The 24,826-nt window shown below is 35.4% G+C and overlaps 1 protein-coding gene across 4 annotated transcripts in view; it reads left to right on the top strand.

Moving 5' to 3' along the window:
• The window catches only part of AKAP6 (A-kinase anchoring protein 6), a 292,740-nt gene extending 268,757 nt beyond the window's left edge, over positions 1-23,983 (top strand). For 2 of the 4 annotated variants that reach the window (XM_039705048.1, XM_039705046.1), the window contains exons 13-15: positions 14,522-17,579; positions 17,694-17,988; positions 23,029-23,983. In XM_039705048.1, coding sequence (XP_039560982.1) covers positions 14,522-17,579; positions 17,694-17,947 — 3,312 coding nt within the window. In that variant the 3' untranslated portion in view covers positions 17,948-17,988; positions 23,029-23,983. Of the gene's footprint in view, positions 1-14,521; positions 17,989-23,028 lie in introns of all 4 variants that reach the window. The other 2 variants (XM_039705045.1, XM_039705044.1) reach the window with 1 other exon arrangement.
• The last annotated feature ends 843 nt before the right edge of the window (positions 23,984-24,826 follow it).

The following is a 24,826-nucleotide window of genomic DNA, read 5'->3' as shown; positions in this document are numbered from 1 at the left end:
TCGCCTTTCTGCCCCTTTTTACATTTAGTCACTTATCTGGGCCACTTAAAATGTTACAAAGGTACGCTGGTATTAACTACAGAAAACTTTTATGCTTCTTTTGAATTGTTTTCATTTAGGGTTTGCAGCAGTTTTTAGTTTTGCTCACCTTTTGCAATAGTGGGCATCATAAGTTTACAAACAACTTTACAAATAAGTTATTAACAAGTACTTCATGCACCTGCAGTCAGGTAAAAGCTCATAAACAAAAAGTTCTATGTAGAATGTGAAATTTTCAATAAGAATTGCTCCAGAAAGAAGAAATTAGATTCAGTAGGTTAATCTAGCTATATAGAATGAGGTATTCATAGAATGAAAAAACCTCAGAAAACTGGAAGCAGTCCTAATTTGTTTCAGCAAAAGAGTTTTTTATCTCCCCCATCTGTTTGTTTTGGTGGGGTTTTTTTTGTTTGTTTTGTTTTGTTGGGGTTTTTTGTTTTGTTTTGTTTCTTTTCTAGTAAATTCTTTTCATCCAGATTTATCATTCCATATTTTGCTGATATAATGTTATATATCACCTTAACTTTAACTTCAGGATTACACAGATGCCTTATAGCTTGTCTAACAAGACCCTGCTAGCAATTATCTTAAAGGAAAAAGAATACTGCCTGGCAATTGCAATAGCAATAGCAACAATCTTCATTTAACTAAACTCAAAATTGCCATCTAAAATTCCTGCTCAACAGCTGGAGAAGCTTTAACTCACTATGCACTTTCCTTTAGGAGGTAGAATCTATTTGAAAGACTGAAAAGTTAAAAAATGTTTTTGGGACAGATTCAGTCATAGTTGTTCCCATAAATTAAGTCAGAGTGCGAATATGTAAGTTGTTTTCTGCAATTTTTTTAAACTTTTTTTGCTCAGCCAGTGGTATACCCAATGCAAATTATGTGTTTAACCAAATCTATAATCAATGGATTATTCCAGCTGCTACAGAAGATTCCATTTTGTGTATGTCTTGCCCAGATCAGGTATGTCTCTGTATAGAAAGCTGCAATGAGGTGACCGTGGAAATTGACGTTTTTGGGACAGGGAGAAAGAGAAAAAAAAATGTGGTTTCTAAAGGATTTTACTTTAGCTGCAATTCAATATTCCTGCCTTTTTGGTGAGTGGAGAAGCTGCTTTTTGTCCAGAATGCTCATTCATTAAATGAGAAACATACCTGTTTTATGGAGCAGACAATTTCTTTTCTTATTCAACAGAGAGGGCTAATTATTGAAGGGACAGTATTACTCATGCATTTAAAATGGAGATTTTGAGCTAAGGCGATTTGGGTTAAGGTGCCCTAATTCTTACATTGTCCTGAAAGTGTCTGAAATATTAATTCATCTGATCACTGAGTTCACTGCTGTACCTCATGAAAAAAAAATTATTTCTCTTCTTCTGAGTCATCTTATGTGTACATTACACTGAAAGTCCAGTGGAACCTTCATCTGTATTGGCTTGAAAGTATTCTGTACATCCAGCCACATAATTGAAAATAATAAGGCCACAATAAATGGGATGGCCTTGGGGTATAACACCCAAGGGATTCAATTGGTGTCGCTTTGTATCAATGTCCATGCATCATGGTAATTGAGGTAACATAACCAATTACCACATTTTAATTAGAGTTGCAAGGACTTGGGAAAATCTGCAATGGTGAGACAGCTCCCTTGAAAAAAAAAAGAAAAAGAATAAAAAAGAAAGGCACTTCTTTCCACAAGCTTGTTTCTTAGGAGGTAAAGAGCCTGCTTAAATGGCTGTTCAGGATTTTTACCCAACAACCTCCTGATCTCCTGCTTTATAATGCATTTGGAAAAACAAATTGTTAAACTATACTGTATTGCTTCTGATTTGGTATCTTTATTCTTTCACTCTATTTATCTGTTTCTGTGATACTTTCTGGGAAAGAAAACCGTTTTTCTTTATGTTAGGCATGGTGTCTCTGTTTCTCTACATTTATTTCACTGATGCAATATTTTTTCAACCCATAGAATGACACTTGTTCTAAGCTCAAAAAACACACACTAACTCCCTTGTTTCAGGGGTGAAAAATGACTCTGTCATTGTTCAGTTATTTGCTTGGTAGCTTCACTAAAAAAACTTGGTTTCTAAAAGTTTCTTATTTCATCACCAGCCATCATTTTGTAAGGTGAGTCCTAGCTAAAATTTTTGCATATAATTTAGAAGTCCATCAGGAGTGTCTAACACAGCAAAGTACTGAGAGATTATTAACTTAATTGGATGAGAAGGGCACACTACATATTGTAAAGTGCTGAACAGCCATTACATGATATATCCATTACAAATTATTTAATGACTTACGTTTTTTGTTTTGGTATTGGACCTCTTCCATATAGTCTGTGACAATACTGTCTCAATGGTTTGCATTTGCTCACTTTGGTGCTTCCTTAAAATATTCAATTTTTAAGGGAGTGGATATTTGATTTTAGAGTTTGTGATATGATGCACCATCCTCGTACTTGAGGTGTGTATGCTTTTGAGCTTCTGGGTTGCATTGCACGTCTGATTTGTGACATGAAACAATTATCCATAGGATCTAAAATATAGTTATGCAGATGCTGAACCTAGCTCTAGATTTTTCTTGGATTTAATTGAAGATAGGTAATACATCCCACATTCTCAAGAATATTTTCCCACTAAAAGCTGATTATTGCTGAGAATGTGTTTCTCATAATTTTCTTGAGGACCAGCCATAGTTATGAGGGCAGTCATCATGGCAGTGCCACAGAGTCTGGATGATCTAATAAAACAAAGCTGGGAAAAACCTTGTTGTTGAGCAGATCTTAGTAAAAAATTCCAGACCCAGTCAAGTTTAGTCAAAATTCAGATAAATATTGTGTTATATTCTTATATTCTTGAAAGAGTCTCCTGAGTGGTCACCTGCAACAGTAGGTTTTAGAGTGAATAGAAAGAAAAAATAAATATATTTAAGTCTTTCAAAAGAGGGCTCTGCTCCATCCTCAGAGACTGCAAATCTTTCTCTCACTACTAAAACTATAAGGTAAAAATCCAAGGGTGAAACACTCCCTACATTTCACCAATCTGCTATATCATTCCACCATTTCCCTCACTCTGGCAGATGTCATGTTTTGCCACAGCTTTTATAAAATGTTGGGAAGTTCAAACTCATAACCCCAGCCAAACCAAACAAATTCTCAGCAATAATCAGCTTTAGTGGGAAAATAAATGATCTTCAGATATTGGAAATATGATGTTTCCAAAGCACACCAATGCTGAAAGAACTGTCAAACACCATTTAAACATCAAAAATACCTCATTAAAAAATAAAAGCTAAAATGGTTAGGTTTTCATTTTCAAGGACAGAGGTCTTCAAAAGAACTCACTTCCTATTTAGGCACTTAAGTAGGGGGTCAGATATTTAATAGGGCTCACCAGACACTGATTCTCATTGCAATGCATTGTGTTCAAATTACAGTATGAAGTCAGTGTTTTATTTAGATGCTTAATATCCACTAATCAGAAGTTTATGATTCAAGCCAGGATTGTTTTAAAAATTACAGTTAAGAGAAATATGAAATTCACAAACTTGTGATTTTTTTTAGTTAGTTTAATGTGTTGTTGCTCTGCATGTCTAATCAATCCAGTTCTGCAAGGAGCAGTATATAAGTGTAATTGAGGCTAATGTTCAGATCTCTTTTTTCCAAGAGTTTTCAAACAAAATAGTTTTTAGAAAAAGAGGAAGAAACCTTATTTTCTGATATGCTGCACTGCAGTTTTTCCATCTTAAAGAGGCCTTCCATATTGGATGATAGGGCCACAATACTTATGCCACTATGGAAATATATTTGCAGGATCTTCAAAAAGTATATGTGTAGTCAGCATCTCATTGTTTACTATTATAGGATATTCTAGGAGCTGCATCAGCTCTAAGCAGACAGAAATACAATTAAAAACTATTTAAAAAATAAATTTAAATAACAAAGGTAAAATTATTTACTATTTTTTCTTAACACACAAAGGAAAATGTACCAAATAAAATTATCAGTCAGGAGATTTAAAACAATCAAAAGGGAACATTATTTTCATGGAGTGCATAATAAAAATGAATTTTTTTCCTACAGGATGTGGAGGATAGCAAAAATACAAATTACTTCAGTAAGTAATCAGAGAAATTAATGGAGGAGACCTCAATTAATGCTTATTAAATTCCAACTCTGAAAGTCAGCCCACAGGCTGACTTCTCAAATTAGGGAGGGCAGCTTCTATATCCTTCTATGTGTTTGAGGGTTTTCTAACTTCTCCATAAACATTCACTACCAACCACTGCAGGAGATGGACTCAGCTGAATGGACAGTTGGTCTTACCTAAAATGACTGTTGCTGTTTGAAAGCACCTGAACTAATAGATTTGGAGGCCTGTCTATGCTATTTGTACAGTAAAGAAGTTTTACAATATGCCTAGAGAGTTTTAATTGTATTTGGAGGGTGTTTTGCTATTTCCAAAAGCTGTAATGTAGCTGTTTAGGTAGCATGCTTTCACCAGAAGAAAAATTTCAAAAATGTACCCATTTAACAGTTTACCAAGACATTTCTAGCATAGTTTTTCTGTAAAACATACAGATATTATAATAAATCCATCTACTTAATATTTAAATATGCACATACATTTATATCAGAGGTGCTATAGTAATACCATAATACGCAATAAATAATAAAATGTAAATAATGAGCAGTGATTATCTGAGTTTCATTTCTCCTTATATATAAGACATTTGTGTCATTGTTGTAACTCTAATCCATATCCAGGTCTTCGTGTTTGGTGTGTGCAGTAATATGTAAATTACCTAGCCAGCTGCGTTAAGCAGTGTTTGTTTATTCTATTTCTTTTGGCATAGCATACAACTGAATTTCTGCCAAAAATGTGGCTGCTTCAGGGAACACTGTTTGAGTTGAAGGAAGTTTTGAAAAGAAAGAAATATCATGAGTTTTTACTCTGTAAAACAGTATAATCAAAAGAAACTCTGTTCATAAAAAAGACCTGTATTAATGTAAAATAATGAGCTTGTAAAATACAGTGACCAAACAGAATCTTTTTAGAACACTGTTTACATCGACTTTGTAAACAAGAATACAATACTAAGAGCCAGTGACTTCTTTCATGTGTGGGAAGCATGACTAAAAGTGGTGAAATGTGAAAAAGGAAAGTTTAAGAAAAATTATTTTTAAATGGCATATTAATATCTCCTAACACATAGAGTTAAGTGCATTTAAATTTAGAAACCAGTGACGTTTAAATGTTAAAAAAATTGCATTAATGATGCAAGAGCTATCTACTTACACTTGCAGTCCTTTCAGTCTTGTCTGACACTTCCTTTTTTATCCAGCCAGCTAATTTCCCCTCCTTTGTGAGGAGTAACTGTTTTCACACTAGTGCTTACCCAGCAAGCCTCCTCATTGTTTCATGGTTAATTATCTTCTTGAGCTTCACCTTCTCAAGCAAGGGAGAAAGACTGGGCCTCCCCGCAGCTCTAATGAAAGCTAAGTTTGAGAGATTCACTTTGTGAATAAATGCAGTGTCTGATCTACAAACATAATAAATGAGTTCCTAAACTTATGGAGTCACAGCTCATTCAGCAGGTTTACTGGTTTACTGAACAATTCAGAAAGACGCTTTATTCTAAAAATCCATTTTGATTTTTAGAAGGGAATATTGTTTCAGTGTGAAACAAAATACCATAAACTGTTCCAAAACTTCTAAGCACTACACAAAAAGTACATGTCAAACATACAGTTTCAGTAAAAACCTGAGCACCTGCATGAAAGACTTTGTGCTCTATACTGCATATTAACACTTCTACTGATAACATTAATACTAATAGTCCTGTGCCCCTCAGTTATTGCTTTGTAAACTCTTAGTATTCATTGGACTTTTTGTGCCTAACCGGCACAGAAAATGGTCATTGTGGATAGACTAAAATCTTCAACTTATGTTTTGGTTTGAGCCCAAGTTTAAGCTGTGTAACATTTAAAATAAACTCACCTGTAACAGAAGAAAGTTGAATAATGGCAATATAATGACTTTGTAACAGTGAGTTACTCCCCATTGTAATTTTTTACTCTGTGTGACTAAAACAGACATGTATCTGTCCGCCACAATAGCAAGATACAGTTGTCTACTACTTTGGCTTCTTCCAAGTGAATTTCTTCAAAGATTGCTTATATCAAATAATTTTGCAAGTGACGAAACCAAACGGTGCACTTGAGACACTGCACAGGACCTATTCAATGTACTAGGTTAGATTGGAAATTCCAGTCCTTTTTTCCCAGCCATCTCCAGAGATGTGTTGATATCTGTTGTGTATAGAGAGAGGTATAAACATCATCACTTACCAGAGAAGGTGAAAAGAAAATAATCTGGAAGTTCAAAGATGAGATGATCTTGGTGAAAGAGCTCTGCCTACCTAGGGACTGCTTATATTTGGAGATTAGGGCAGTGTTTCTATATTGCAACATTTGAAGAGCAGCTTTTCTTAGATATAGGCTGTGTAATGGCAAGGAACAATTGTGCTGTTGTAGCCTCAAAGTGCTTACCATTGTAATTTTGATTCATTGCCAGAACTCCCTGCCATTTACTGACAACTGTGGTGTTTAACTTAGCACTTGGAAATCCATAGGTGGGCAGACTGTGCAAGTACTTGTAATATACGGTATTCTTCTAGCCTTTGATTTAACAATACTTGCTTATTGTCTCCCCTCAAGTTGATATTTTAAATTTACAGATGGTGAATCAATCGCTTCAGGAAATGCCAGAGCTGGAATTGCAGAGAAATTGCATTGAAAATTTAAATAAGGGGGACAGGGAGTCCATTCTCATTGATAATGTGAATTTGGTGGTCTCTCAACTGATTCAGAAGAAGAAACTGATGATAGGGATGGGTATTTTTCATGCAGTCCTGTTATTCATAAATAATAGATAAAGTCTCCCTTTCCAGTATACTGGAAGAATTTTTTGTTTAGAAATTCAAGTCTCTCTATTCCAGTTCTTGATGAGAAAACTTTCTTCCTAGGTTTCTCCTAAGGTCAAGCTCCCAAGGGCTTATGTCCTGCTCTTTTGTACCTTATATCTGTCTATGTTTCTATGGTGATTCTCACTCTTCAGAGTTTTTCACAAACCCTCATTTCTGCTGAAACAAAGCTCTTTAAAATGCCGTGATTTTGGTGTCCTGATGTGCCTGCTCTAGATTGGAGATGGCTATTGCATGTACTGACTCCATTCATAGCATCCACTGAATTGTTCTGGTTTAACTGAGAGTACACTGTTAAAGGAGTACAGTTCCAATGTAAATGATACTAAATTGAAATTATTATTAACAGCATGCAGGCCTCTTAACTAGTATAAAAAGAAAGCAAGAATGATTTTATTGTGCCACTTTGCTTTGTTGGTACAAATTTATTTATGAGCATTTAAGTGCGGAATGCAATTGATTTGGCTTTAATTTGATGTTCCACAGGTTCCCTGGTTTTTCTAGATATTTTATAGTCTCAACTATAAAGAAGCCATTTGGGTCAAATTCTGAGACTTTGCATGGATGAACTCCCACCAACTTGCATGGGCATGTATCTGAGGTGTAGTGCCAGGATTTGCTCTGTTCTGCGTGTGCATGGAAACATTTTGGTTTTAGATAAAGCCAGGAATGTTTTTCTAAGAGTTTCATAAAGGGCTTGTGATAGCTTCTTGAACAAAGAAAAACATATATTTCTCTGAAGTAAAGGTGAGATATGAAATGACATTCAAGGGCAAAAAATCCTGTCATGTAACCTCTTGACAGATGAAAAGAAAGCTACAAAGCAGTAAAAACAACAGTTGGTAAAATATGTCATGTAGCCAGGTTTTCTCATCACAAAAAAAAGCCCAAATACACAACTTGGGATATAGGTCTGGGATTGTAAACCTATTTGGATGACAATATTACCCAATATAAAAATGTTATAGATGTTCTTCTTTCTAGTAACATCTAAAGGGATTCTTTAGCAAATAAGAAACACAGATGTTAGAAAGGATATGGTGGCAAAAAAAAAAAAAAGAGGAAAATGCTTCTGTAGAGGATGGAAAACAGATAATGGGTAGGTCATTAACAATGATCCGTTGGACACAGAGCAGGGACTGAACTCATTGAGTCCCTGCTTTTGCCTTGATCTGTGATCAAAGTTAGTCCCTGCAGGCCTTCTGCTGACATGGCTCACCTTCTGTTTCAGCCTGGCTTGTACACTTCAGTGTGATGTGTGAGTGGAGTGTGATGGAGAGGCTGGAGCCTTTCACTCTTTTGTCCATCTGACACTGCAGGCAGCTTACCAAGGAGATAGAATACCCTCACAGGACTCCTATGCAGGCACAACTGACCCCAGAATTTTACCTAGCATCAAGTGACATAGAAATAGCAGAAGAATGCTTAGAGAATGGACATTTTCCCTGACTTCTAAAATACTCCTCCTACTAGCTGGGCATCCTCTTAAAATGTCACTGCAGTTATTTTACCTGTTGTTTAGAAGATGTGCCCATAAAGCTGCTGCCATGATAAAGAAAATTACCTGTTTTAAAACCTAGGTATGAAAATAGTAGTCCTTCAGACTGTTATTTCTGAGCATTATCAGAGAACTTCAAACATCATCATAGAAACCTGAACAAAGGTGGAGTCTCTGTTGTTCCCAGCTCATACTGAGACCCTTGCGGGTTACATGCATGACTGCACAGGGTAGAGGCAAAGTCAGTGTCCTTCCTGTGGTACAGGAATCTGTGCATACAACCTCCCTGGCACTACCTGTGAGCATACATGACCCTTAGAAGAGAAGGAGGAACTCTGCATGTGCAGGATTGAGCACGTAGTGGCATTGAGAGAGGCAATAATAACAACTGTAAAATGCAGTCAGAGATTACCATAGATTTAGATCTTATTTACTCAGGATTTAAATGTGTACTTGCTTTTAATTGCAATTCTAATGAATATGTAAGTTCATGTATGTTTCTTTCATACTCTGTGATAAAGCATGCTGCGTCCATATAGTCTGAGAATGTATTGTAATGTGTAGGCCACTTTGGTATTATGAACAGGGAATATTATGCATATGCCTATGCTTATGCATATTAAAAATTGGTGGTGGGAAATGGGGATAGTTTTTTTGATGACTGTGATATAGGGAACACCATTTAGAAAATGAGTTTAAGTGAGGCAGAGGTGAAGTGGCACTGTACACGACTATTTCCCTCAGCAGAAGTACTTGGCATGCTTGCATTTTTCAAAAGACAAAATCATGTTTGTCTTCCTTGAATGTGCACACATTCCTGGAGGTGGGGGATGGTTTTCTGTCCTTTTTCTTTTTTCCCTGGCCCTTAAATTCAGTTGAGTTTGGATAATTTGGCCACAGCAACTGAAGGATATGTTGCAGGGAGGGAGGAAGAACAGAGTTTGTATTTATTATTGTAAAAGCTCTTTTTTTCATGTTAATTCCTTTAAAAAATATAATAGTACGTAGGGGTTACATTTCAGGCCTGTTTCACCAACACAAAGTATCTGTACTGGAGTAGCACATGCAAATGAAGCCAAAACAGAGAATCATTGTTTAATATAATTTGCTTCAGAAAAAAAGCTAAACTATTCCTGTGTTAGTAAAAAAAAATTAAAAATTTCATTTTGACACTTTTCCTTAGAGTGTTGGGGCTGAGGAAATGTCTTTATTTGTCTTAACAATCTTATTTCTTCCCATTAACATTTTCTGCAGAGTAACTGGTTAGCTATTAAACACTAACTCTACAAGGATTTAAGCACACATCTAATTGTGCTCACAAGAGTTATCCCTCTGAAATGGGAATGCTTTCCTGAGCAAAATAGTTCTGGATTCAAAGTAGGAATAGCTAAAATCCTTAAAGCAGCACTTTCAAATACATTAGAATTAATTTAACCTTTCACTCTTCTGAGTCTATAATTTGATTGATTATTCACGTAATTATACTTAAAACTTTTCATGCAACAGTATATGCTTCCTAAGTGTTGTTTATCTAGCAGTAATATGCAAAAAAATAGGAATATGCATAATATTGTGCATTTTTGCTTCTTATTACATTGAGATTTTTTTACTTTCTTGGTCAAAACTATTTGCTGCTTCTTACTTTTCTTACTGATCTTAGAGATCTTCTCTAAATAGTAGTATTTAGTGACTTTATAATGTTGAAGACCACTCAGACCTACTTTAAAACTACCCATTTTTAGAAAAATTAAATACACGTTTTTACTCACACATTCCATTTTTAGAAAAATTAAATACACGTTTTTACTCACACATTCCTTCACATATAAAAAAAAAGTTTCAGAATTCCAGGAAATTTAGTGCCATCAATTACACAAACAAAAAGTATTTGCCAGACAGGACCCAAAAAAAAAAAAAAATCAAAAAAGTGTTTGCCAGACAGGACAGGTACCTTTGCAACGTTTTGCCACAGACTTCAGCAAAGCCAGGGCTTAAGAGTCAGGGCTCACTCCATTGAAATGTGATGTTCTGTAGCACACTCCAGGACTCTCTGGAGATCAGCATGTCTGTCTGTGATAGACCCCTTCCTTTTTGAGTATTTGCATTTCAAGAAGGGATCATAGAATCAGACAGTCATACAGTCAAAGAATGGTTTGGCTTAGAAGGGACCTCAAAGATCATCTAGTTCCAATCCCCCTACCACACACAGACTCTTTCTCTGGACCACTCAGATATCTTGATCCAGGCTAGGTAGAACTTCCTTTGGAGTCTTCCTCGAGAGTCAAACTCTCTAGGAAAGACATATTCTTAATTAACTGAAACAAAATAAAAAAACATAATGCAGCTCTTACACAAGTACAGCTTTCCCATTTGTAAATGGCAGTAGAAGATTCATCTACTTTGTGTAAAAGATGAATTGTACAATACTATACAGTTCATTCAAATGAATAACATAGAGGAAGAAACAACACCATTTTTCCCAGTAAAGTGAGTAAGCAGCATTTATCTCTGGCACTATCTGACATTTATCATTTGTACCCTACTCTGTATAACACAAGTAAAGGATAAAGTTGGCAAATTTTAAGCATTCTGTTGGCAAGACCTAACAATCTATTGCTAATATGATAACTCTAATCATCCAGCATCCTACCTCTGCACTCAGCAGCCTGAAAAAGAGATAGCTGATAAGATAAAAATGTTTCCTAAAAATTCCTGGGTCTTTACTTCACTACTGCTGTCAGTGCAAATGTCAGCTGGAGTGACACCACCTTCCATTCTTCACTCCAGAGATTTATTCCAGAGGCTATGGCATGGCACTTCCAAAAACTATTTCAATCTCTGCCTTGCTTGAACAGTTCACTAAATTTTGTAAAAAAATGTAGGGAAAATATATACCTGTACTAAAAACGCCAAATTCAAAATGTGTTTGACTTAAACTGAGTGGTTTGTTTCAAAGTTAAAACTTTTCCTGTACTTTGGAAGGGCTGCCAGTGTAGCTGATAACCACTAAAGTTGTACTTCAAGGGATATGATGTTTTTAACTGCAGTAGTAATTTACTAATATCAATTTAGTCAGTTCCTTGGAGAGAGAAAGCTATATTAGTAAAATGACCATATCTACATAGAAGTCTTTGCAAGTATAAACAACAATCAGAAGGAAAATAAAATAAAACAAAACTAAATAAAATAAAATAAAAAATTTTAAAAATCCCCTGCCATCAAGCTAAGCCTGCAAAACTTCTGAGTATATGCCAGGGCTCAGAAAAGCATGTGCATTTTAAGAATAAAGAAACAGGCTTTGAAGTGGGGAGCACTCAGTGAAGATGAATGGGCTGAGGTCACAACTCTACATGTTTTATTGTTTTAGTCCATCTGACTTGCTGAACAAACAAGCAGCCAAGTGCTGATTTACAGAGGGAAGGTTATCTTCCTGACCAATGAGGACCAAATGTTTTGTTTTGAAACAGAATCAGATTCTATGGAACATAAAATTCTTGGAACCTGCTGCTGATTTCCTGCCTTCAGTAGTTTCTTCTTGCAGCTGGCAGAAGCTTAAAACAGTAAAATCAAGCAGTTTAGGAAACTTGCCACAGCAATGTCTTCCTAATGCTGAGTATGACAGGGTCATAAAACATGACACAGAGAAAATGAGCCATTGAATCTGATTTCTTTTTTAATCTAACAGGTTTTCAAATGATTATATTTTCTTACATTTTACTTAAATGTTAGTTGAGGGTCAGCTACAGCTGGAAAACTGAGTCCAACTAAGTACAAACCAGGAGCTTTAATTAAAACACAGCAAACTGGCAAATCCAAATAAAGACTTCTGGACTCCACAATGTACAGAACTGCTCTGATAAACATAACTGTCTAGCAAATGGGTGTCTTCACAGGAATTTTTCTTTAGCCAATGTCTCATGGGGGAAAAAAAAAGAACTCTAGCAAAAGTACTCCATAAAATCTTTGGAGTAGGTAGATCCACAAAGAGATTCAAACCTTCAGCATTAGTCATGACAGATTCGCAAAATACCAAAGACCTCCTAACCTGCCAAGAATGAAAAAATTCTTCGACACCTGCAGTTCTGCCCATTGTTATATGTGATAGCTTATCATAGCTGCAGTACTCAGGGACCTGCATTACAGCTAAGCCCAATGAGACATAAGCACACAGATTTATCTTAGATGGAGAGAGTCTTGATTTGTCAAATAAGTTAATAATTACATCACCCCGTTGAATGGTGGATAGCTGCCAAGTTTGAGGGAAATAATTCTGCCTGATTTCCGTTGATTGTTTTAGCCTTTTATTTACTGGACATACTGGGATGATATAGCCTTGTTTCTTGCACAGAAGCAACACCACCTATATCCATAATTAAATATGCACTGGAGCAGAGATTTGGCACTATCTGTGTCTGTGTCTCTTGCTGGTTAAACATGCCAAACACAGTACTGCAGGACAAAATCCTCCTCATCTAAACCAAAATAATATTTGTTTGATGCAAAATGACACAGGACAAGAAAGCTTCTTTTAAGAACAGCATATAGGTAGGGCTTCTCCTGACACAACAGGAGTTAATATCTCTTATGCCCAGTCTGGCAAAGTGTCCCAGCCCAAAATCTGTGTCCTAACTATCACAACCTGTCACAAAAGGGCTGTGACGCTTTAGTTCCTGCTTCAAAGAGAATTTCCAGCTGAGAATTGAAGTCAGAAGTACATGCCTCTCCCTGCACAATTAGCCTTGGCCAGGTCTTGATGAATCTAAGTTGGTAACTAAGTTGTGCAAAACTGCACTTTGTTGGAGTACAGCTTCATTTTATCTGCTTTATATTTGCTGGGATTTGCTCTTGCTGTTTGGCCTCATGTCAAAGCTGTATTTTAAAATATCACTTCCTCAAAGATAATTGGAGAAAGCAGAAGATCAGAGTTGAAAGGTTTCTTGGAAGAAGTGTTTGTGTTTCTGGATACAGTGATCACTGTTCAGCTGTTCAGATGATTTAAACTAAACAATACTACATTAGTCAACAGTTCTATTACAAGACTCCTTGTAAAAGCAAAGCCTTTTCTAATAAGGAGGCCTCTCAGGAAATAGAAAAATAAAGTGAAATTAATTTGTGTTCAGCCCCCAAATCAGGGACCATTTCAGTCTTATTTTCAATTAAAGTGATTTGGTACTGTTGGCCACTTGACAACTAATATTTGAGTGAGAAAGGTTGTCAAGGTGTTCCTTCTCTTCCACACATGTTTCTAGAAGGAACAATTCTTGTTATCACATGTTCTGAGTCATAATAACAAACATTACTGGAAAGTTACAAATATTTTAAAAGAAAATTAAGTTTCTTACACTTATTTATCAGTCCTTTTTCAGAGAAAGGTACTAGAGCAGACATTATTTGAAACGCTTGTAGTACTTGATCTTTCAGCTGAACATACCAAAATTCATTATTCTTACTTACTAGTCATTTGTACTGCCTTTATTATCAACTAAAGAATAATACAAATTCTAGCAAAAATTCATCAAGACTTTTGATCTGTTGTTTTAAGGCTGACTACAGAGAAGTTTGTTACAAATATTTAAAAAATCCTTCTATAAATCCTTTACATCTTACTTATTTTAAACTTAAGCAGGCTAAGTTTTTCATATATTCAACATAATTGCCTATTTTTCACTAACACACTCCTGTGTGATTCCAAGTTAAAACTTATTATATATAAAGTGACTAGCCACAATTAATATATATTAAAGTAAAATTTCTGTATTTTGTTTTGACAGCAAATAAAAAGAAACAAAGAAGTCTAAGAAAACTTTGAAAATGTAATTGGTTTCATTTTAATTGATCATTTTAATAGCACACAAGGCGTAACAAAATTAAAAGCCTATTAGTGATCATTGTTCCAAAAATGCACTTTACTTCCATTAACTTACATGATTTTAGTGGGAGCACATTTAAAGTACAGCTGTAAATATTTTTAATCTTTGACTTTTTCTTTTTACAGGAGCCTCTAAATGTTATTGATCCCAGTTTGATGGATCTAAATGGTCCAAGTGAAGATGCACTAGAATGGGATGAAACTGACATAAGTAATAAGCTCATCAGTATTCATGAAGACTTAAGTGATCCTGATCAGGAGCTCAACAAGGATGATCTAAACCAGAAACCTGCTTCAGAAGAATGTGGTGATAATGATGTGAATGAGGATGAAAGTATAAGTAATCATGGAATTCCTCTTTATTGTCCCAACATTACTTCCCCTCCAAATCCTCACATCTATCAGGTCTATAGTCTTCATAATATTGAATTATCAGAAAAAAAACATATGCCTTTTTTGAAAAAAACATCCCGACTCTCCAATGTAATGCAGTCTAACATTTTAAACAAAAGTCTCAGTAAAGATTCATCATTTTCATCTACCAAATCTCTGCCAGATCTAATAGGAGGTACCACATTGGCAAAGCCATATAACTGCATGTATCAGAGTGGGAACATAAGCAGGCATTCTGAGAGTGAGAGTGGGATAGTGAGTGAATGTGATACAGAAACTACAAATAATTCAGAAATTTTTTTGCTAAATGATATTGAAAGCAGTCAGAGTAATCCTGAAATTGGGCATGTGGAAATCCAAGTAGATAATGTAATAAAACCAAAACTAAAGCAAGATGATGAAGATCATACTAGTCTTTCAGATGATTTCCAGTTGGCTCCTTCTGCATGCTGTGGAAGTGAAAATGATGAGGATTTGGACAGCATTACTATGTCTAACCCTGGTTGTCCAGAAGAATTGCAAGGAAAACATGATGTGTTTACATTTTATGATTACTCATATCTTCAAGGCTCCAAACTCAAATTACCAGTGATAATGAAACAATCACAGATTGAAAAAACTCATACAGAGGGTAGTTTGTTTCATGACTTTTGTTTTGACAAAATACCTGGTAAATCCGAGCATAAGTCTGGAGAGTCACAACCAGATGGGTTTATTCATGATCATACTCTGGCAAGTATCTGTGGAGAATCAGATCCCAATTCCGGTAAATCTGCAGAAACTGTAAAAAAATTACCTGTTACGGAGAATACGAGACAGGTTTCCACTTTATCTCATAGTTCTTCTTTAGAATCTCTGTCGGTAGTAGGTGATTTGTTCAGCTCAGGTATTTTTAAAAGTGGAGATGGTCTTCAGCGAAGTGCCTCTTTGGAGAGCTGGCTGACTTCCTACAAAAGCAATGAAGATCTTTTCAGTCATCATGGCTCTGGAGACATAAGTGCAAGCAGTGATTCTGTTGGAGAGCTCAGTAAAAGGACATTAGATCTTTTGAATCGCTTAGAGAATATCCAGAGTCCTTCAGATCAAAAAATAAAGCGCAGCATCTCTGATATGACACTCCAAAGTAGCTCTCAAAAAATGTCTTTTACTGGACAGCTGTCTCTAGATATTGCATCTTCAATCAATGAAGATTCAGCAGCTTCTCTCACTGAACTCAGCAGCAGTGAGGATCTTTCTCTCTGCTCTGAAGACATTGTACTACACAGAAATAAAATACCAGATTCAAATGCATCATTTAGAAAACATCTTAATAGATCTGTAGCTGATGAGAGTGATGTCAATGTCAGCATGATTGTTAATGTCTCCTGCACTTCTGCTTGCACTGATGATGAAGATGACAGTGATTTGCTTTCAAGTTCCACCCTTACCTTAACTGAGGAAGAGCTAGGTATCAAAGATGAAGATGACGACTCCAGTATAGCAACTGATGAGGATATTTATGAAGAATGCAATTTAATTTCAGGACTTGATTATATAAAAAATGAGCTCCAAACCTGGATTAGACCAAAATTTTCCTTGACAAGGGAGAAAAGAAAAAGTAACCTCAGTGAAGAAATTCAGCGCAGTAAAGAAGTTAGTAATGAGACATCAAAAGCCACAGATACATTAAGCATTGAAACACTACTGAATGGTTCAGTGCAGAAAATATCAGAAAATAATGGCAATAGTAAGAATATACCATGTGATCGTCAAAAAGGGACAAAGAGCCACCCAATGAAAGATATCTCTCAGGTTGTGAAGGATCAGCTTGTGGATGATATGGAGAATGGCAATGTTGAAAATACTCTTGGCAGTCAAAAGGAAGGCCTTGTTAGTGTTGCAGCAACCCCCAAAACTCATGCATCACTTGATGTCAGAGAAGCTGAAAATGAGTGTGGTGTCTGTGAAGCATTTACAGACAGTTCAGATGATTCACATATGGATGGCAAGGAGACTGTTCTTTCCTCAGCTGGATCCAGGAATCCTCCAAGAGAATGTCAAAGTCATCTTCAGGCTGATCATCACTCTGTTGCTTCCTCTCCTGCAAAAAAGCCTTGCCTTGAATCTTCCTCAGAAATTAATTCTGTAGGCATACAAGATACAGCTTTACAGCCATCCTTACCTAGTGGTCAACAACACAGAATAAATGCTACTGAAAAATTTCCTGATTGCTGTGCAGCCTTGAAGTGCAATGAAGCAGAATGCAACTCATCAGCCAATGGTTTTGATTTGTGCTGTAACTGTGAATCTGCTGATTTTGATAAAAAAAACATGGAAGATGGCTCAGTACACAATTTTGTGAGGGAGATAATAGACATGGCATCAACAGCTTTGAAAAGTAAGTCACAACCTGAATGTGAGTCATCTGCTCCAGCTTCATTAGCACAGATCAAGGAAAAAGTCTTAGAACACTCTCACAGACCCATCCAGCTAAGGAAAGGAGACTTCTATTCTTATCTTTCACTTTCTTCTCATGATAGTGACTGTGGAGAGGTAATCAAATACATAGAGGAAAAAAGCAGCACTCCTGTGCCACTGGACTTCACAGATGAGAGAGAAGATATTGAATGCTTCTTTGAAGCCTGTCCTGAGGAAGAACGGGTTGAGCAGCAGCAACAGGCTATTTCTAATGGTTCTTCTGAAGCACAAGTTGAGCAGCAGCAAACTATTTCTAACGCTGTTTCTGAAACATCTGCAGAGTCACTAGGTGAAGTGACTCCAGAGTCATTAGAATTTAAAACTTCTTCTGAAGGTAGGGATTTATCTTTCTTATGTGGGGATGACAATGATATAAATATTCCAAATACTAACCAAAAATATACATCAAGTAATTCAAAAAATGCTGATGATGATTTGCTGTTTTCAGATGGACGAAATGAAAGTTTGGAAAAGAATTCTCCAGAGGTTAGCACTAAAAAGTGTAGTGCAGGAAAATCACCTGGAACAGAAGATAAGAAAAGATGTGTTGCTGCTTCTGAAGAGGCTTCAGCTACAGAGCTTCAGATAAAGCCTGGCCAGTCACCGAAAAAGGATGGTTTGCATCAGAACAGAAAAACTCTTACTTGTGAAGAAAATCTCCTGAAACTTCATAAGGAAAGACATATAAATATGCACAGATAGAATGTAACCCTCCCAAGGCACATAGATTATTCTAAAAACAGGTATGTACTCTACAAGTTGCACTTTTTTTTTTAAACTTTTTTTTAAACTTTTTTTTTAAACTTTTTTTTTTACAATGAAAGGAGATGAATCATCAGTCAGGGCTTCTGTTTCATGGTAGTGATATGTCATTTGTTTTGATTACACTATAATCCCAGTTTACATGCCACTAGTCAACAAATGCAGTGAATACTAATTGCTTTTTGCCCTTTGGCTTTGCACTGACTGGAGCTGCTCCCTTCTGGAACAAGTCTGCTATCTTGCTGAACCTGGGAATTCTTCCAACATAATATATCAGCCTCCTTTCCCTCCTCAGCTGAGGGAACCAGAAACCATCCCTGCTCATTGATGCCTTTCTCTTCAGGCATCTCGTCTTAGGAGGGGTTCAAAAGCACTTGATATAGCTGAACTTCCAGTTCTACAAGAACTAGTTTGTTTGACTAGTGAGCTGGAGTTCTACAATATTTATAGACAAACCATGAAGAACGGCTAAGCAGACTGGAGAATAGAGAGATCATAAGTAATCTCCTGATGCCAGTTTACCATGATTTTAATTCAGTAAGCCATTATTAAGAACAGAATTATTACAACATAGCTTAGGCCAAAAGTTGAGGTTTCCAAAAACAAAAAAATCTTTACAACATCATGAAAGTATATAATGTGAGGGTAATGGAGATGGAAACTGATGACTGTCCAGTACCCAGCAATACTTCAACCTTTGGTTCTATTTTGTGGTAAGCATTTTGAAACATGAATATGATGGAACCTAGGGCAAAAAGGTGGTCCTGATCTCTACCAATGTTTGAAAGTGGTTCAGATCTGGAATTTCTGACCTCACATAAATGTTGAACAATAGCTGCACATTTAATTATGGAAGAGGATCTACAAGGCAACTTTTGGATCCGTTCCTAGCAGTCAGCACTGCTGTTTTGAGTCTCACTAGTTTGGTGACACAAAAGCCAACACAGCTCTATCAAATGCTATTAGTCTTTGGAAACACTCCTCCAGCAGACCACAGTCAGAACAGCGACTCCAAATGCCAATCCAATTCCAAATGCTGCTGCTTGCCAGAAGCTGTAGCAAGGGAATTTACAATAAAACACAAGGCTAAGTATGGGACAGATTTCCTTGAGGAGTTCTTGAGTCTCCACCTGTGGAGATTTTCAAAATTCAAGTGGACGTGGCCCTGAATAATCTTTTCTATGTTTGAAAACAGCCTTCCTTTTAACAGGAGGTTGCATCAGTTGATGTTCTAGTTTCCTTCCAACCTAAGTTATGCTATGATTCCAAGATGTTGGCAGGAGAAAAGGCTGCTATTCATCACTGCCCATGGAAAACATTAGTACTCTCCTATGGCAAACTATGTAGCTGTAGCAGAGGATCACATCTGATTTATACAAAATAGATGTCTTTGCTGCTCTTAGAGATCTAACTTCCTCATTTTTGATTTTGTTATATTTCTAAGCTTTGGGCTTTCCATTTATTGGTGGTTTACCTAGCCTTCCCACATTCACATATATATTTCTATCAAAGCCTTTAGGTTATGACAGCAATAGTCTACAGCTTGCTGCAATCTCAACATATTTCTGTTTGACTAATGCATTGTCTTGGAACCATCATAGCAAAGAGAATATGTCTGGAATGGCTTTGAAATAGGCTATCATGACCTGCTGATTGCCAGTTAGGGTAATACTTGGACAGATGCAAACAACTGGAGAAGCAATGGAAATCAAGTATGAATTACAAAACTCATAGATGATTCTATGTATTCTGGAATTAAATTAAATTGATTATATGTATATAGTAGTCTCTATTTGGAAATTGAGATGATGACAAAAGTCTGAGATTGTTAACTGAAACTGATGTAAACATAAGCTTTGCGAGTTATTGTTTTGCTAGTTTTCTCATTTTTTCACTCATTTTTATAATGTTATTTTGAGAAAGAATACTTGCTGTAGTGTGATTTTATCCTTCTTCTCATTCTTTCACTGATAATGACATGTCTTTTTAATTTATTAGTACTTTTGCTCTGAGGATCTCAAAATACTGCATAAACTTACCTCATTCTTCAGAACTTTATAGTTATTTACATGGTAGCCAGATGGGTTTTTTCCATAAGACTGGAAATAAAAATATGCAGTTTGTGTGAGGTCTAAGATTGGACATAGATGATAAGTTTAATAATAAATGCCCCACAATGCAATAAAATACAAGGCAGAATCTGGATACAACAACTTAATAGGGTTATGTTATAGCTTTCACTTTTGTCCAGAGGCTGACAAATTATTTTAAGAAAACAAAGCCCTTCACACTGCATTCCCACTTTTTATATGTAGGAAGATACACTGGTTCTTAACTTGTACATATAGCATTACTTCCATGGAAACTATGTACTGTATTATTCCCAGTAGTAAAGTTCTAAAATACATATAGTTTATCTCTGACACACCAAAAATGAAAATATGAGCTGCAAGGTTTGGTTTCACTAAAGTCTGAGCTCCCTTCCCCCATTCACAAGCTTGATGCTTTAACTTCATCTCTCATGCTATGGGGAATGAATTACAGAAGCAATCTATCCTAATTTGTTAACTTATTCAAATAACAGTTATTATACTTAACTATGCTAAAGATTATCTTTTTGGTGGCAGATTGTTTATTTTTTGATGAGGCTAATTACTGATTTTCCAAAGGTAATTTACATTTATTACTAATACATCTTTTAAAATGTGACAGATAAATGTTGTTCCCATAAGTGTATTATGAAAAAAGTTACTATTTAAAAACACATTATTTAATTTGAAAGATAAATGGCAAACACCATTATTTTTCCTGAAGCACCTGTGCTGTAAGCTCATTTAAATGTGTAATTCCATGTGTAGCTGCAACACTTAGAAAAAAAATCTATATTATATGTGTACCTTAAAAGCATACTGAGGATTCAAAGCTGAAAAAGACATGGTTTCAAATGTAGGTTGATTTTGTACTGTTTTAGCATTTAACATGGCTTTACCGGAGAATAAAACTAATAGTGAATAAATAGTCAAATGTCAAATGCTGCAATCCTGTTGTTTAACAGTATGCTACTAAAAAAAAAAAAAAGACCATTGTGGAAGAATAATAAAATATTTCTATGGTCAGGCTCAAAAATACCTCTGACAGCACTGACTACTCCTTCACAAGAGCTGACACAGAGTTCTTCAGCAGAGGTGCTCATAAAGCTGCACTGATTTTATTTCTCAATTAGGGGTCACCTTGAAAGATCTATCTGTACATGAGATCATGTGATCTTCTGCTGTCACTGTGACCCATGACTCACCAATGGGATGGGGACTTTTAGTTACAAATTCAATATGCATAGAGATCAATACATTCAGGACATTTATGTGTTCTATCCAAAGTCTTTTCTAGAGAATGCCTTAGAATTCTGTGTGTAATCTGTTAGTTCTTACAAGGAAATCCAAAAGCTATTTCCTTACTTCTGTATTTTAAGCTTAAGTTTTAACTTAATTTAGGAGAAGAATAATTTACTTGCACTTAAGAAAACTAAATTCATTTTATCTGACAGTGCTGAAATATTAGATAGAATATTCTGCCACTCCCTATTACCAAGAGAAACCCAGCACTGGTGCTTAAAGCGCCTGACTGTTATTTTCTGCTCAGCAATAGATACTTTGTATGACTTTTTCCTTCCTTGTCTGATTTTTTTAGCAACAAAATAATGAGAATAATGATCAGTGAGACCTATAAAGAATAGCTTATTTATGTAAAAGTATTTTGAGATCCACAGATAAAAGATGATACATAAATGCAAAGGACTGTTAGTTATTTATTTCCTACAGGAGAAAAAAACCAAGTTTACATAATAGTTAGTATATAATCATTTACTTTTAGAGACTGGAACTACAATAATAATCTAAATCTTTGCTTAATTTTTTTTCCTAGAGATTTTTATAGGGAAGTACATAATATAAAGTTTCTTTATAGAGTTTAAAGCAGTCTGACTTTTTAGCTCCTTACAGTACCTGACTTTAACAAAAGCTAAATAAACAGAGACTCTTATATTGAAATATATGAATTACATAATTTTTGAAAAATCCATCAGTGAGACTTTTCTTACTCATGCCAGAATTGTAGAAACCTTTTGATACAATCTGCTGCTTTATTCTGATCAGTTTTTCGTTAATATCTAAACAGATGGTTGAGCTTTTCAGTATTTTCAAGTAAGAGTATTTCTTGTATAAATGGGGAAAGATGTGGTCAGTCAACAAAGAGGATCAAAGGAGATGGTAACTGGATGGATCCAGATATTCCTGCTTAACTTGGAAGGCACATAATGCATGTCTGGAGTGCCTCCTAGGAAATGCCTATGAGATGTACTTTGCACTAATCTTTGAGCTGTATTCTGACAGTTATTTCTTCATAATTCTCATCATAAGCCCATGCTCTTTGCTGAATAGTTTAACCATAAACTCTGAGCTGGATAATTCTACAGTAGGCAATTTTAACTCATTGCTGGTACTAGAAGTGTCTAAATAGTTATTTGCAATTTAAAAATGCAGTGATGATACTGACAATTCTATTCACAGACCACTTCTGTGACAGTCTTTTCCTCTTCTCCATTGAAGTCTCACTATAGATGTTTGCACAAATATTAAAATAATTGTTGGATAGATCTTTTTGTTGCTTGACTTTTGAAAATTTCCATGTTTTCAATGGTTGGTGCACTTCTGTGTGCTGGAGGTAAGTTCACAGGTAAAGATGAGGACAAGATCCAGGGCAAAGGTCCAATGTGATGAACACCCTTGTTTCTTTAGAAGCAAACTATTTATGAAAATCAATGATTTTTCTACATAAGTTCATTTTTTCACATTAACTTGTACCTCAGGCTGTTAAAGTAATTTTTTGCCTACTGTATGCTTCTGCATTAAAGACTCTGGCATGTGACCATTTAATGGCTATCTATTATTGTTCTGGAAGACCTATGTTTTGCAAATAAAACTTCATTTTCTGTAACCTACTATTACTTTTCTGTTTCCTTTTAGAAACTTGGCTGCAATTCAGGTGCAGGTTATCCTGTAAACCCTGGGATGACCTCCAATTCCATTGTATCACTGCCCTTCATTAAACTGACTCCCAAGATATTTTTTTTTTCCAAATGTGGTTTGTCCATGTCGGCTTTGTGGTCAGGCTGCATATGCTAGTCCTATTTCAGTGATCATTTTGTTTTGTAGCAAGGCCATTTGCCTTCATATGGATTCCTCTCCCAAGCTACCTCTGATGACCTCCCCTTCCTAAATTGGATGCTCCTGTAATACTTACCACTGGTTCTGTTCTTTAAAGTACTATAGAATTCATGGTCAGTCTGGTTCATCTTTTCAGAATTGTACCTGTCATTACTCTTCTATTTTATGTATCAAATTTAATATTTATCTGTATAATGCATAAGTTTATTGAAACTATTTTTCTTTTAAAGTGACTATTTTGTTGGATTGCAGCAAAAAGAAGTCATTGGTCCTCCTGATTCAGTACATCTAAAAATTAAGCAATTTAAATAAACGACATTTTATTTATTTAATTTAAAAATTTAATCTATGCAACACTTCAAGAAACAACTACATAGTGTTGTATATTAGCAACTGTTGACATTCTACTGAATTAAGTATAACATTTTGGGTTTTTATGCTTCTTGAGGTGGTAATGAGAAAAAAAGTTTTTAAAAAATGTGTGCCTTGCTGTATTTCTTATACCATTTATTAAAAAGCTGCTTTCACAGTAAAATTATGTTGGTTTGAAAGGAGGAAATAGCAAGGTTAAGATGTGTGAATAATTTCTGTATATATGTATAACCAACTGCAAACATTAATGTATAATGACAGTATAAAATGCTTTCATGTTTGTGATGTCCAGTGATGTGGAAATTATAAGCCTTAAAACCATTAGATTGCATGGTAATTAGAATTGGCACAATAAACATAGTTTATTGGGGAAAAAAAAAAAGCAGAATTGGTGATCTGTTTTACCTGCGTTCCAAGTACAGAATGCTTTACCAAAATTCCAAAGAATATGGTTTTCTTTGCAAATATTCCATAGAGATATGCGACTCTAACTGGTGAAGATTTGTATTATCTAACTCACAGGTAAAAAACTTTTTCATTAAAGATTCTGTAGGTCTTTTAGGCCAAACAAGGAGACACAAATATTTAGTACCTCATGTAGTATTTTATAGCAGATCTTTTCATTGTTTATCAGCAACAGTCTGTTGTCCAATTCTTAAAATTTCATTCATTTACATAATCATATTGAACAAGCTCTATCTAGACGTCTAGCTGTTGGCTGTTTTGATGACTTAGATTGTACATTTCAAATGTTTTTTATCTTTTGCTAAAATGATATTGAGTAGCCAAAAAAAGCCAACCAGCCAGCTTTATAAGTTAGCTCTGCAAGCATGACATTCATCTCCTAAAAACACTATTGGGAAGGAATTCAGGAAATTTAAGACAAGCAGTGCCCTCTGATGTCACCTTTAATCATTATATTTCCAACTGTATAAACGTTTTTACAAAAAGCTTCAGCATTCCTCCTTTAAAAAATGGACATCAGTTTGACAAGCTTAGCTATAAGCAGAAAGAAGCTACAATGACCAGAAGATATATTCATGCAGCACTGAAGGAACAGATATTTAAGAACAATCTCATGTTTTCCAAAGTACTAACAGCTTCCTATTACTCCAGGAGGGAAATTATTTGTCTCTCAATTTAAATTTCCACAGTGTAGCCTTAGGCAAACTATGAAGTTTGTAGGGCAGCAGTAGCAATGGTTATCTTTAAGTATAAATAAGTA

Source organism: Passer montanus, unplaced genomic scaffold (assembly GCF_014805655.1).
Source record: "Passer montanus isolate IOZ18808 unplaced genomic scaffold, ASM1480565v1 scaffold18, whole genome shotgun sequence".
Taxonomy (NCBI): domain Eukaryota; kingdom Metazoa; phylum Chordata; class Aves; order Passeriformes; family Passeridae; genus Passer; species Passer montanus.
The sequence above is the reverse complement of the archived record's forward strand: the minus strand, read 5'-3'. Positions and strand labels throughout refer to the sequence as shown.